This window comes from Pristis pectinata, chromosome 13 (genome assembly GCF_009764475.1).
Source record: "Pristis pectinata isolate sPriPec2 chromosome 13, sPriPec2.1.pri, whole genome shotgun sequence".
NCBI classification, from domain to species: Eukaryota; Metazoa; Chordata; class Chondrichthyes; order Rhinopristiformes; family Pristidae; genus Pristis; species Pristis pectinata.
In genome coordinates, this window is record NC_067417.1 from 39685646 (window position 1) to 39701563 (window position 15918).

A 15918-nucleotide genomic window follows, 5' to 3' on the forward strand; every position below is an offset into this window, starting at 1 on the left:
GAAACCAGAAAGGAAAGGTCAAGATACTGAGTGCCTGAATCCAAAATGTTGGAAGAGCACGGCAGGAAGTGCCAGAAACAAACGAGTTAAAAGTTGTGTGCAAAGGCTTTCTTCAGACTTGGGAGTCTGATAGGGAGAGCATCAAATTCATAGAAGTTGGTGCACAGGCTCAGTTTACTGAAGGATGACAGACAACTAATTGAATAGAATCAACAAAAAGGACAAAGAGAGGGGGAAGTCCCATGCACAAGAGGTGATATTGAGAGTTATATGACCTGCAACCTAGTTAAAGGAAAAATGATAATATAAGAGCTCATCTTGATGACAATGGGGAGAAATTAAATATGTTAAGGAAACAAAAGTGTATGCAAATAACCCACATAAAGAATCTGACAGGAATGCGGAGGAATTTAAAAATTCACAATCAATGTTTAAAAAATACAAGCTCTTCCAAATAGCAATGCTGATGGAGGGATATACATCTCGGACCACAGAGGTAACTGCTCTGCTCTTCTTCAAGATTGTCCCATGGGGTCTTTTATCTCCACTCGAGAAAGCGATTTTATTGTATGACACTACATTTGAAAGACAGAACCTGCAGCAGTCTCTCAGAACAGCACTGGCTAGGTAGTAAGGCTAGGTTTTTGAACTTGGGTCTATAAAGTAGGACTTGACCCAACAGCCTTCTGATGCAGAGGCAGGAATGCTACCAACTGAGCCAAAGTTGATTCTGGATACCAAGTACCGCAGAGGTCTCTATCTTATTTCCATATTAGAACATAGGAGGCAGCCAATGCCAGATCACAAAGCAATCCTATTCCCCACTAATTTTCTCTGTGATCTACTCTCCCCACATACCCATCAACTCCCCTCAGATTCTACCACTAGGGGCAATTTACAACGGCCAATTAACCTAACAACTTGCACATCTCCGGGATGTGAGAGGAAACACGAGCAGCTGCAGGAAACCTGAGCAGTCACACGGAGAAAGTATAAACTCCACACAGACAGCACCCAAGGTCAGGACTGAATCTGGGTCTCTGACACTGTGAGGCAGCAGCTCTCCTAGTTGGGCCACTGTGATAAAACTGCACATAAATGTCAGAATGAGTTTCTGGACAAAGGGCCTCCAAATCTATTTTTAAGGGGAGCAATAAGTAAAGAATACAGATCCTAATTTCAAACTACAAAGCTTTAGATGAAAGCTGGTTTCACCTCTTAACAAAAACATTGATTGATTACTGATGCCTGCTGGGCTGATAATAGAAACTTATCATTACGAATGCTATGGTTAACCCCTCACTTGCACCTGAGAGACAGTGACACAAAACAAACTGCCTCCAAATGCTCAGATCTGCTCATTAGATGCAGTATGGGCTAACATCAGGGGGCATGTGAAACTGCTTTATAAAGGTTGAATTCTGTGAATTTATTAGTTAGTAGTGGTACAGTGGTGTCGGGAACCTGCTATTCCAGATCTAAGATGTGACTGTTCCTTACATTGGTTTGAATGCTCAACCTCAATTGTAACTGAAACAAATGGAGTGTGCTCAGAATTTGAACAAACACCATTGGGTCAGGCTTGGCTGGATAATCACCAGTGCAAACATTGGGCTAGGATTGCAGATGACTGGGTTTGTGATTCAGTTTACAGTACAAATGATAATGTTTCAGATATCTGATCAGTTACAGATGGCTTATACTTGGGAGAACTAAAATATAATCTTAATCCCAATTTGTGCTCAATTTAAATCATGTCTTATTAAGAAGAAAATATGTTGGAGTAAAAGTATCCTGTAGCAGTAAGGTAATGGAACAAATTAAAAATCAAAAAAACTGCTCATGCTGGAACCTGCTGAGTGTTTCCAGCACTTTCCGTTGTGTCTGAGATAGATCAGGGTACAGTACCAACCTCTTAAGATGTAGTTCTGGTAGTTCTGGTCTGCCTCTGCTCCCACTTTGATCAGGCATGTCAGTCCTTCAGCATTGACAAACTCAGGCACCAGATCTTTGTCATCCTATAGACAAAATTGATATTATATCAGCAAGGAGTGCAGAGCAATGTATTTTGTAGTGGTCACAGAAAAATGTGATTTTTTAAATAAATATCATGCATAAACCCACACTACAAAAACTGCAGATTGACATAGATTATGGATATGAGGCAGCACCTTAGTTATGGATAAAAACAGAAAAAGTCGGAGCTACCTGGCAGGCCAGACAGCATCTAAATACAAAGTGTGTGCCAACACTGTTGGTTCATGTGTGGACAACAATCGCCAGCAAAGGATGGGACTTATTGAAAAGAATTTGCATCAGCAAGTTGCCTTTCGTAACCTCAGAATATCCTAAACCAATTTATTTTGACAGCCGCCTCTGCAGGAAATAACGTAGGAACGTAAATTCATATTTTGTGTCAACCGAGGTGGTCATTCAGCCCATCATGTCCATGCTGGTTCTCAGAACAATCCCATCGATTCCATTCCCCCACTTCATAGCAAATCATGCCAGGATCTTAAATAGATGAGAGAGATCGCTCTGCAAGTATGTCAGGATGAGGCTCCCAACTATACAGGTACAACTAGGAGAAAAGAAAAAGTAAATGAAGAAAAATAAAGAGATTCAATTGTGCTATTGGTGGAGATTTACATAGAGTTATAGAGTTGTACAGCATAGAAACAGGACATTCGGTCCATCACGTCAATGCTGACCATCATGCCTACCTATACTAAACCCACTTGCCTGCATTAATTCCACATCCCTCTACGCCCTGCTCATTCAAGTACCTGTTGCGATGCCTCTTATATGTTGTTAAAAGACACCAGGGAATAAAGACACCAGACAACTTCATAAATATTATAATCGGTTCTCAAATTAATCATTGAATCATTCTTTGGAGTGAAAAATGCAGAGAAGCATTTAGGCTTTGATTTAGAAAAATTCACAGCTTGGTGCCACCCATGATCTTCTTTTAGGTGAAAGGACAATAGGGAATTGTAGTTATGAGCAGATGTTGGGTGGGCTGGAGTTGTCCTCTATGGAACATAAGGGCTGACAGGAGATTTAATTGAGGAGCGTACACAACTATCAGAGACCTGAAAAGACCAGATAGGGAGGAACTATTTCCCATAGTAGAAAGGTCAACAACAAGAAGGGATAAACTTGATGTAAATGGCAGTGAGATTACAGGGGAGTCAAGGGAAGTGTTTTCACCTCAAAGGCACCGATTGTCTGGAGCCCACTGGCTGAAAGGGTGACAGAAACAGAAGCCCTCATTGCATAAAAGAGTCAAAGCTTACAAAGCCACCGATCAGATGGGAAGCAGATTTAGGTCTTTCTCAGCTAGCATGGTCAGAGTGGCAATGACTTCCTTTAAATTTTTGTGATATATGCCTAAAGGACAAGATCCAGCCAACTATAATGCCTGCTGGAGTAGAGTAGCCAGGCAGTATTCATCACCAGACATAGAGAAAGCCCACTGTGTAAGATACTTGAAATTGTAGCTCAGCAAGCATTAATACCACAGGAGGGAAATAGTCAAAACAAAATGAAAGCACTAAAATGGCCAAGGAGAGAAAGGACAGGAAAGCTATATAGGCAACGTATTGTCAGTACAGGTTATTAATATGAACTGAATAGAACTCCACCCCAAGGTTCCCTTGTCATAGGAAATTTCAGGTGAAGTTTCAGATAACATGTTGTTGAAACGTCAGTGGGTAAAAGGATTGACATTTCAGTGATATAGGTTGATATCTTGCTTTAAGAGAAGATCAATACAACAGAAGTTAAACAACAGAAGAGCAGCAAGACTGGCTAACAAGTAATATTACAATTGCACATTGTTGCATTGGGTGAGTTTGAATTCAGCAGATGTAATGCCCGCAATGGTTCAAAATTAGCAGGTTACTACAGCATTTTGTTATCATTGCAACAGTTAAGGCCATTTATGAATTTATGCACACCTCACTTATGTGCCGAATGGGAATCAAAATGTTTATCACCACAGTTCTTGAAAGCAATTTGAGTACGTCACTCTCATTGAATCAGCCTGAAGCCCAGATAGCAGCATCAAGGCTGACACAGTTGCCCTTTTAAACACTTGTACATCAGTTAAATGAACGTGGAGTGTCATGGAGCATTACCCGAGGAACGGGTGCAGTAGAGTAGAAGAGGAGAATCTCCTGCTCTTCTTGAATAGTTCCACAAGTTATGCCGCTGAAAACCACTATAGAAGGTAGTCTGAGAACGCCCCAAGTATAGCGCTCACCTCACACAAGGCAGCATTTCCTTTGCACAATTGAGAAGCTTAATCAAGAAACCTTAACTGGTAAATAGATCTTGCTGGCTTCATGCATTTAGCTTTGTCATACATCCAGCTAATTCACTACTTCAACAAGGTGAGTCTTGTGTAAAGTGATAAAGACATAGAGATTCTCAAATTCGCACAAACAAAACATTAATCTGGCTGTCACCCAGGAATAATCTTTGACAAGAGGAGTAAAATTTGATCCCATCAGATGTAATTTTGCTGCAAGGCACAAACTAAAAATGCAGCAAAGTATTTATTTCATTTAAATACTTTGTTAATCATTGCTCCCATTTTCAAATAAAAATTGTGCAGCAAGCTCCCTTGCGTGCTGTAATAACCTGCTAATTTTGAACCATTGAGGGCATTACATCTGCTGAATTCAAACTCACCCAATGCAACAATGAAAATTGCCTTGTAATACAATCAAAACCTTGACACATAAAATGTGCCAGTCCCTGGGGCTATTTGGGTCTATTGTTGTACTTATTCCATCTCTTCTTCAGCTGGGATCATATTTCCGGTTCCCAGTAACACTCATACAAGCAAGCAGGATATTGGGCAAGGTCTCACTGGAGCAGAACATCTCACAGTGGGCGTATTACTTGGATGTTTTCACCCAACACACAGGTAATGCCACAATGTGTATATTTAGGATCCAAAAACAAAAAAAACTGCAGAGACTGAAAATCTGAAACAAAAGCAGAATGGTGGAAATAGATCAGTCGTCGAGTTTATTGTCATGTGCACAAGTACAGTGAGGTACAGGTACAATGAAAAACTTGCTTGCAGCAGCATCACGTGGATCAGGCGGTATCTGTGGAAGGAGAAACAGAGTTAACATTTTAGGTTAAAGACCTGACAAAGGGCCTTCAACCTGAAACGCTAACTAACTCTGTTTCCCTTTCCACAGATACTCCTGATCGACTGAATGTATCCAGCGTTTTGTGCTTTTATTACTTTCAATACACTGTTGTACAAAACACTGTGTTCAGCGGAGAGTTACAGCCTTCAGTAAAGGATGATCCAGGGGAGATGTCAGAGGTGGGTTCTTTACACAGAGTGGTGGGTGCCTGGAACGCATTGCCAGGGGTGGTTGTAGAGGCTGATACAATAGGGACCTTTAAAAGGCTCTTAGATAGGCACATGGTGGTAAGACAAATGGAGGGATATGGGCTGTGCAGGAGGGAAGAGTTAGATTGATCATGGAGGAGGTGTTCATATAGTTCGGCACAACATCGTGGGCCGAAGGGCCCGTACTGTTCTATGTTCTATGATTTGTTGATAACTCTATCAGTGTTTATGTACCAACATAAGCAGCAACAGAAAGGGACCCACGGACACTACATCGGCCTTTGGTTTGAGATGTTGTTATTTGAGGTAGAAGCTGATCTCAGTGAGGAAAATAGAGAACAGGATTCTCTAGGTAGACGGTTGATGCTGGCGGGCAGTGGCCAGGGCTGAAATGCCAGTGAGGCCCAGAGGTATAAGCAGACTCAGTTATCCCCAATGCACATGCAATGAGTAGAATGCTCCAGGAGGCAACTGATTGTTGCATGTACATTACTCCCAATCTCAGGTGCTTTAATTTTGCACACTAACATCTCAAGTGGGTATTTATCAAAGGCCTTCTGAAAATCCAACTGCACCATGTCAACTGGTTCTCTGTTATTTATTCTATCAGTTGTTTCCTCAAAATATTCCAGTAGCTTTTTCAAGCACATTTCCCCTTGTATAAATCCATGTTAATTTTGTTTAATCCCATTGATATTTTCTAAGTGTTACATCCTTTATTATGCTCAAGCATTTTCCCTTTCACTGATCTGATAAGATGTTGTGCCAGACATTCTTTGATACAGTTTAAGGTAGTTCACAGGACCCATATGTCAAAAGATAAGCAAGCCCGTTTTTATCACCATATAAATCCTATATGTGACAGATGTAAATCGAATGTGGCTTCTCTGACCCGTTTTGGTCCTGTCCTCTTTTGGAAAAATACTGGAAAGACATTTTTAACATTATTTCAAATGTATAGAATATTGATTTACAACCTCACCCTATCACTGCAATTTTTGGATTACCAAGGATAGAATCTGGCCATTTAGCTGCATCCACTAACCGTATGATTGCCTTTGTTACATTAATGGCCAAACGATCCATTTTGCTTAAATGGAAGGATCCAATACCCCCGACTACTTTTCAATGGTTCTCTCAAACTATATCATGTTTAAACTTGGAAAAAATTAGGAGTGGTACTGTTGATCCTTCGCTTAAATTTGAAGATATTTGGAGTCCATTTATTCAATATTTTCACATGATATAGATTCCTCTTCAATAACTTTCCAATTTAGAGGAACGGAGTTGACGACATAATATTGCTGTTTCTACTGAGAAATTTCAGTCCAGTCTTTTTTTTTGTTTTTTTTTCTTTTGAAATTTTTCTTTTTAGTTTGGTTTGATATATTGTTTATAATTTTTCTTATTGATTTGGGTTTTTTCTTTTCTTTTACATACACAATAAATCTTTTTCTTTCCTTTCTTTTATATTATATTCATTTACTAAGAGATCGTGGGATCTACAGATTTTTTTTTATATTTTATTATTCTTTATGATTATCTATGCCATGATTGTTCTCCTGATCTCTTTGTATTCCATGTACAAACATTGATGTTATATATTAATCTGTATTAATTTGGAAACTAATAAAAAGATTGAAAAAGAAAGAAAAGAAAGAAAAAAAAGACGTTGGCCATGCTTCTGGCACCAACACAGCGCGCCCACAACTTCCTAACCCGTACGTCTTTGGAATGTGGGAGGAAACCAGAGCACCCGGAGGAAACCCGTGCAGGCACGGGGAGAACTCCTTACGGACAGTGGCCGGATTTGAACCCGGGTCGCTGGCGCTGTAGAGCGTTATGCTAACCACTACACTACCGTGCCGTGCTGATGTAGGCTAACTTGTTTTCTCGATACCTCCTTTTTTAAATAGTGGGATTACATTTCCCACCTTTTGATCTACAGGAACAGCTCCATAATCTATCAAATTTTGGAAGGGACTATTATTTCCTCTTAGTCTCTGATGGTCATTGACTTGAAATGTTAATTCTGTTTTTCTCTCTCCACAGATGTTGGCTGATCTGCTGAGTATTTTGTGGTTTTATTTCAGTTTTCCAGCCTCTGCAGTTGTTTGGTTTTCAAATACCATGTACGAGGCCTACCTGGGAAAGGAATCAACCAAGATCACTAAAACCTGGAGTGGATCCTTCAGAGATGTAAAAGCAGCTTACAGTGAAGAGGTCAGTGAAGAAAGATGAGATTGAGTGAGTTTGTATCTGGTAAAATTTACAACCACCTATTAATATAGTTAAGTAAATGTAGGGAAAGCTGTGTGTTATGCTAGTTTAGTATACCTTTAAGAACTAACTTTTGATACATTTTTGTACCTGGACACTACTGAGAGTTCCTGCCTTCAATAAAGAATGTTATGTTTATGGTTCTACCTCTATTTTGTTTTACACACATGCTTGTGGCAAAACTAAGAAACATACAAGTAAAAGGTACACATTTAGCCTTTCAGGACCTGGGAAACCTAATGCTTCTGTAACTAGAACTGTTAATAATCCAAAGCTTTGAGATTTATTCACAGGAAGAATATTGACTGTTTCATTAGAAAGGAGGAATAAATATCAGGTAGGTTCCAGCTCAGAATTCCCTGATAAAAGACAGCTCTGCCAAAAGCCAAGGAAGCAAATAGGAGGCGGCCAGATTAGGAAAAAATGCACAAAAGCAAGGGACTTAAAGGGAGCAGAGCAGGTCACAAATACCCTCCAGCATAAATGCTGCAATCATAATTTTAAAAAAACACGTCACAATAATTTCTTCCAATCTCCATTTTAACTCATGAAGTTATATTGAGTCATTCTGTGAATTAAAGATTTAAAAATATTTGGGAATGCTCTAAATTCATATTTGAAAATCAATTAAATTTCAGCATTTTCAAGTTTAGTACTTATTGTATGTGTAAGTGTACCGAATCAACTTTTTACTTGCAAGCAATCTTTTCACTTGCCAAAAATCCCATTCCTCAGAACTAGAAATCAGTGACAGCCAGCATGTTTAAAAAAGGGGGCTGACATAAAACAATGCAATCATATTATATACTTGTATCTTTTCAAAATAGGTTTCTATAAGACATATTCCTGATTAATTTTTAAATTATTAGTCATTTTTAACTTCAGAATGAAAAGATTTTATCTGCCAATTATTACCCTCTTTGCAATCACTGCTTTTTAATGTTAATGTTACTACTCAAAAATATCAAATGGTTTAAGAATTTAAGTCAATTCATACTGCACATAGACTGAGTGATTGAACTGTAGTGCAGACAAACAATACACTGGCATATGTACACATGTACTGTACCAAATATCAACTGATGGTGCACCAACATACTATTCTGTGGTTAAATTTATGATTTACTACTATCCTAGTTGGGCTGATGATGCAGTAATTTAATGTGTCATGTTTAGACTGGAAGTTCTTGGTACGTTATACTGCAAGGTGCTCAGTGGTGCACCTGCACAGTATATGTGGTGGGGGAATCCAAGTATTCTGTCATGAAATACAAACACAATCCTCCAATTATTAGTAGGACATCACAGAATGCTACTGAGAAGAGCCAAGGCCAATAATTCAAAACAAAATGGAAAGCAGGGCTCTGGGGAAGAGTCTGAATTTAACTTGTCTCTTTCCAGATGCTGACAGACTTGCTGTGCATTTCCTCTATTTTCCAGTCTTATTTTGTCAGCCTGTGTGTCTTGCCAGAAGTTTGCAACTTGAGAATAAGAGACCTGTCTTTTTGTTTAGTTAAAAGACTGGAATTGTGTGTGTGGTGGGGGGGAGGAAAGAGGTGATGGTGCTAGAGAAGATCAAATGAAACTGATGCAAGTACAGTAATAAATTGCTCAAGGATATTTGATATATGATCCTGCATTTACTGTAAGCAACAAGCTTCATTACATAATCAAATTAATGAGCTCCATATGTTTCAGCCAGAGATTGAAAAAATATTAGGTTAGAACATTTTATGAACCTTTCCTAAAATTCAGCAAACAGGAAGTGGTACTGGTAGGTCCAAATGAGTACCAGATGATCATAAGAATTAAAAAATAGGAGCAGGAACAGGCCATTTGGCCCAAAACTGCTCCACCAGTCAATAAGATCATGGCTAATCTTCTACCTCAACACCATCATCCTACCTTGTCCTCTTATTCCTGAATGCCTCTAATATCCACGAGCACAGAACCTACCTTATGTGAGTTCTTATGTGAATATTTCTAGATTCTAGAAAGATATGGAGAACGTGCCCACGTGCCACATAATGAGCATATTCAAGTAATGAGTAAATTCAAGCTGGCAAGTTAACATACTTTAGAAGAACAATGGTGAATTGTTTCACGGATAATAAATCCTATTACCAGAAATGAAGGGGTGGAATAATTTTGCTCCAACCTTGTTCTTCCAAGTGTAGTTACAAATGAGAGATTGGTATAAAAACAGAAAGTGCTCCAATCGATCCACTGACCTGCAGCATTTCGCTCACCAAGGACCAACCCTCATGTTCTCACCAAACCTGCCAACTAGGATGGTCTTGTTGTTGTTTGCTATACTGACCTCCATCTTGTGAAGCTGAACATCAGCTCTCTAACACCTCCTCATACCTCCCTCTGGACCACGGCCCTCATCCCTATGAACATCAGATGATTGTCTCCCAGTCACCAAATTCATTTCCTCAGGAAATTTCACCTCCACAATCCCCAGCCTCTGAACCCCCAATCCTGCTTCTCCTTCTCACTAAGATCCTAATAGACCAATTATTTCAGCCTAATCTTATCCCATAGAACTTATTCCTTCCTGCCTTGACTCTATTCTTTCTCCTCTTGTCCAACACCCTTTTTCTCCTATATGTGTGATATTTCTAATGCCCTCCACGGTTCTGACAGTTCTCAGTTACCTGGACCAAACTGGCCCATTTTCACCATGGATATCCAGTCTCTCCACACATCCATTCCACACCAGAAGGCCTGAGGGCCCCACTACTTCCTCCTGGATCAGAGGCCCGAACAGTCCCTCTCCCCCATCACCCTCCTTCATCTGGCTGAACTTGTTCTTAGATTGAATAACATCAACAACAAGCAAACCCTTGTGGCTATGCCTGCCTGTGTGATATTTGGAATGATCTTGTTTCAGTCCTACTCAAGCCTTCTCCCTCACCACTTTTTCCAGCATATTTATGACTGCATGGAATGTTGCTTCATGCAGAACTCAACAAATTTCCTTACCCTTGTTTTTCTGACTTTCACATGATCCATGTTTGACTCTTTTCCTTGACTTTTCCATCTTCCCCTCAGGGGAGAGTTAATGACCAATATCCATTACAAGCCCACAGACTCCAACAGTACTTCCATTTCTCTCTCTCACTGCTGGTCACTCTCCTGGTTGGGGGCTCCTCAGGTACAAGACTGAATTGTTAACACTGTTTCTCTCTCCACAGATGCTGGCTTCACTGTGGATATTTCCAGCACTTAAGAAGCAAAAATAAATTATAGGATGTTACTGATGCTTTTGTTCATTGTATGAATGATAGAGTCAAGGAGCGGCAATTAGTTCAGACTCGGTGAATACCAGAAACCTCCAGGATTAATTCTAAGTTTGTCCCATTTATTTTGGAAGGTGAAACAAATTCTCCTGTCATCTCAGAGGGATGTTACAGTTGTCAGGGATAGATCCAGAATTAATACCCAGGCCTGAAACAGGGTTGGAGGGGTGGTGGGTGTTGGAAATAGGACACCAGTGTACTTCATAAAAATTTGTTCATTGGACATGGGCATCACTTGCCATGCCAGAACTTATTGTCCATCCCAGAATTGAGGAAGCAGTTAACAGTCAACTGCACTGGTGGTTCTGGACTTGCATATCGGCCAGGCCAAATGGGAATGACATCCTTCCATGAAAGTCAAATTAGATGAGTTTCTACAACAATCTGGTAGTTTCATGGTCACTGTTGATAAGATTAGCTTTACATTTCTACCAGATTTATTTAATTTAAACTCTCTAGGTGAGATTCAAACATATCCTTGAATCAATGATCCAGAACTCAGTAATAGCCACTTCACCATCATGTCCCTAAAAGTGAAAGTGGTTTAATTGTGAAGGGATGAGGATACTTCAATAGGCTACCTAACTAGGAGCTATTTTGTTTACAAAAATCCTGTTGTATTGTATTGTAGTGTACTCTAGCCAAAATTGCTGATCATATAAAAATAAGTTGGTAAGCAAGTTTCAAGGAGGTCACAAAGGGCCCACAAAGGAATAAAGACAGACTGAGTGAGCAAGAAGTTGGCAGATGCAGTATAATGTAAAACAAAATGTAAGGTCATCCACTTCGGAAAAAAATAATGAAAAAGCAAATTGTTATTTAAATGGAGTGAGACCATAAGACATTGCAGTACAAAGGAAGCTAGTAAATGAAATGCCAAAAGTTAGCATGTAGTACAGCATGCAATTAGGAATGCTAATGGACTGTTGGCCTTTATTGCAGGGGTTATGGAGTAAAAAAAGTAGGAAATTCTTAATGCAAACTTACAGGCATCTGGTGACACTACACCTAGAGTAATGCATAAAGATTTGCTTTTGATATTCAAGGAAGGATGTGCTTACATTGAAGGCAGCACATGGAAGTTCACACAGTTGATTCCTGAGATGAAGTGGCTGACATGCAAAGATACATTTAGCAGACTGACCCTCTAATTCAATGGAGTATCGGCAAATGAAAGGTGATAGTATTGAAACATTCTGAAGGGGATTGACAGGGTGGATGCTGAGAATATGTTCCCAATGGTAGAGTTATCTAGAACTAGGGGGCATAGTTTCAGAATAAGACGTTGCCCACTGTAGATGTAAATGAGTAGATATTTCTTCTCTTAGGAGGTTGAGACTCCAGCTCAGGGGTATGGAGAGAGATCAGTAAAGTTTGTTAGGCCAAGACCAGATCAGCCATGAGCTTATGGAATGCCAGAACAGGTCCAAGGGGCTGACTGGGTACTTCTGCTCCTGTTTCCTGTGTTCTTAGGTTCTTCTAATTTAGTTCAAATCAAGACTGCAGACTGGTCTGAAGAGTTTCCCAGTAAATGAACCACTTTCAGCTCAAGCAACAGCTATAATCACAACCACAGCAGCAGTTAAAAACACAAGTACATGCAAATGTGACTAAGTTGCCTGTGCCTTTTTGTGTTTTTTTTTCTGCATAACAAGAAGGAGACCTTCAGTGGCGTTGCTCACAGTGATCTGGGGTTATGGGAGAAGTTGGAGAGGGATTAGGACACAGTGAATTAAATGGACAACAAGGCTGAATCACAGGTCGATAGGATTGTTAAGAAGGCGTATGGTGTGTTGGCCTTCATTAGTCAGGGTATTGAGTTCAAGAGCTGCGAGGTAATGTTGCAGCTCTATACAACTCTGGGTAGACCACACTGGGGTATTGTGTTCAGTTCACAAGATCACAAGACAAGGGAGCAGAAGCAGGCCATTTGGCCCATCGAGTCTGCTCCAAGGAAAGGGAAAAAAAGAAATGAGAAATGGGGAATGGGGAAAAAAAACCTGTTCTAATCCCAATTTCCGGCCTTATCCCCATATCCCTTGATATCCTGACTATTTAGATATCTATCTATCTCCTCCTTGAACGCCCCCACTGATCTTGCCTCTACTGTTGTACGTGGCAAGGAGTTCCACAAACTCACCACCCTCTGGCTAAAGAAATTTTTCCTCATCTCTGTTTTGAAACTGTACCCTCTAATTCTAAGATTGTGCCCTCTGGTCCTGGACTCACCCACCAAGGGAAACAGCCTAGCCACATCTACTCTGTCCTTTCCTATCAATATTTTAAATGTCGCTATGAGGTCCCCTCTCATTCTTCTGTACTCCAGTGAGTACAGTCCAAGAGCCGACAAACGCTCCTCATACGTAAGCCCTTTCATTCCTGGAATCATCCTCGTAAATCTCCTCTGAACCCTCTCCAACGTCAGCACATCCTTCCTAAGATGTGGGGCCCAAAACTGCGCACAATATTCCAAATGAGGCCTCACTAGTGCCCCGTAGAGCCTCATCAACACTTCCTTACTTTTATACACTATACCTCTCGAAATGAATGCCAACATAGCATTCGCTTTACCACCGATCCGACCTGGTGGTTAACCTTTAAGGTATCCTGCACGAGTACCCCCAAGTCCCTTTGTACTTCCGTACTTTGAATTTTCTCTCCTCCTAGATAATAATTTGCCCGCTTATTTCTGCTTCCAAAGTGTACAACTGCACATTTCTCAACATTGAATCTCATCTGCCATTTCCTTGCCCATTCTCCTGAACTGTCTCGGTCCCTCTGCAACCTTCCTATCTCTTCAATACTCCCTACTCTTCCACCTATCTTGGTGTCATCCGCAAACTTAGCCACGAAACCATTTATTCCATTATCCAAATCGTTAACGTACAAGGTAAAAAGGAGCGGTCGCAACACCGACCCCTGCGGCACACCACTAGTAACCGGTAACCAACCAGAACGAGATCCTTTTATTTCCACTCTTTGCTTCCTGTCAACCAGCCAATGCTCCACCCATTCTGTTATCCTACCCGTAATTCCATGACCTCTCATCTTATTAATCAGTCTCTTGTGAGGCACCTTATCAAAGGCCTTTTGAAAGTCTAAATACACAACATCTACCGCCTCTCCCTTATCCACCCTACCTGTGATTTCTTCAAAAAACTCCAATAGGTTGGTCAGGCAGGATCTTCCCTTCACAAAACCATGTTGGCTAGGACCTATCTTGCCTTGCGCCTCTAGGTATTCCGTAACCCCATCCTTGAGGATAGATTCCAATAATTTTCCCACTACTGACATCAGACTAGTAGGTCTGTAATTTCCTTTATGCTGCCTCCCACCTTTCTTATACAACAGAACTACATTTGCAACCCTCCAGTCCTCCAGAACCATGCCGGAATCTATCGATTTCTGGAAAATTATCTCCAATGCCTCCGCTATCTCTAAAGCCACCTCCTTCAGAACCTGGGGATGCACCTCATCCGGTCCAGGAGACTTATCAGTCTTTAGCCCATTTAGTTTTCCTAGCACCTTCTCCCTAATAATCTTAACTGAACTTAGTTCCATTTCGTGAGACTCCTGACTAACCGGCACATTGCTGATGTCCTCCACGGTGAAGACCGATGCAAAATATTCATTCAATTCCTCTGCCACCTGTCTATCATCCATTATAATAGCTCCTGCACCGTTATCAATTGGTCCTATATCAACCCGTGTCTCTCTTTTACTCCTTATGTATTTAAAAAAACTCTTAGTATCCTTTCGAATGTTATCTGCCAACTTCCTTTCATAATTCATCTTTTCTTTCCTAATGGCCTTCTTAGTTTCTCTCTGCAGGTTTTTAAAAGCTTCCCAGTCTTCTGTTTTCCCACTAATTTTTGCTTCTTTGTACGCTGCCCCTTTTGCTTTTATTTTAGTGTTCACCTCTCTCATTATCCACATTTGTGCCTTTTTTCCATTCAAAACCTTTTTTCTTGGCATATATCTATCCTGCATTTTCCTTATTTCCTGTAGAAATTCCTTCCATTTCTCCTCTGCCGTCCCTCCAGCTAGCTTACTCTTCCAATCAATTTGGGCCAACTCCTCTCTCATACCATTGTAATTTCCTTTGTTCCACTGAAATATCGATACACCAGTTATCAGTTTCTCCTTCTCAAACTTGAAACTGAACTCAAGCATATTGTGATCACTGGTTCCTAGTGGTTCCTTTACCTTTAGTTCCCTAATCACCTCCGGTTCATTACACAGCACCCAATCCAAAACAGCCGATCCCCTGGTGGGCACTTCAACAAGTTGCTCTAGAAAAACGTCCCTTAGACATTCCACAAACTCACTCTCCTGAGTTCTACCGCCATTCTGGATTTCCCAGTCCACCTTCATGTTAAAATCCCCCATAATTATCTTCACATTGTCACTCTGGCATGCTTTTTCTATCTCAAACTGCAACTTATCGTCCACTTGCTGACTGCTATTAGGGGGCCTATATATGACTGCTACTATTGTCCTTTTACCCTTGCTATTTCTTAGCTCCACCCACAAGGATTCCACCTCCTCTGACCCAATATCCTTCCTTTCTATCGATTTTATATCACTACTAACCATCATGGCCACACCTCCCCCTCTGCCTACCCGCCTATCCTTCCTATACACTGTGTACCCCTGGACATTCAGTTCCCAATCACATCCATCATAAAGCCATGACTCGGTGATTGCCACAATGTCGTATTTATTAACCTGTAGTTGTGCCACTAGGTCATCTACTTTATTCCTAATGCTACGTGCATTTAAATATAGTACGTTTAGTCTGGTATCTGCTATTAATTTTGTTGTACTTCTATTGTTCAGCAGATTATCCTGACTTTCCACCTGTCTATCCTTCTTACCATCTTCACTACATACTATCTTAGACATGTTCCTATATACCTCATCCCCTATCCTAACATTCTGTATCCTAACGTC

General features: G+C 40.5%; 1 protein-coding gene across 4 annotated transcripts in view; it reads right to left on the bottom strand.

Moving 5' to 3' along the window:
- Positions 1-15918, bottom strand: part of fhod1 (formin homology 2 domain containing 1) — a 240770-nt gene that overhangs the window by 111347 nt on the left and 113505 nt on the right. For all 4 annotated transcript variants that reach the window (XM_052028120.1, XM_052028119.1, XM_052028118.1 and 1 more), the window contains exon 5: positions 1913-2018. In XM_052028120.1, the coding sequence (XP_051884080.1) occupies positions 1913-2018 (106 nt within the window). The remainder of the gene's footprint in view (positions 1-1912; positions 2019-15918) is intronic.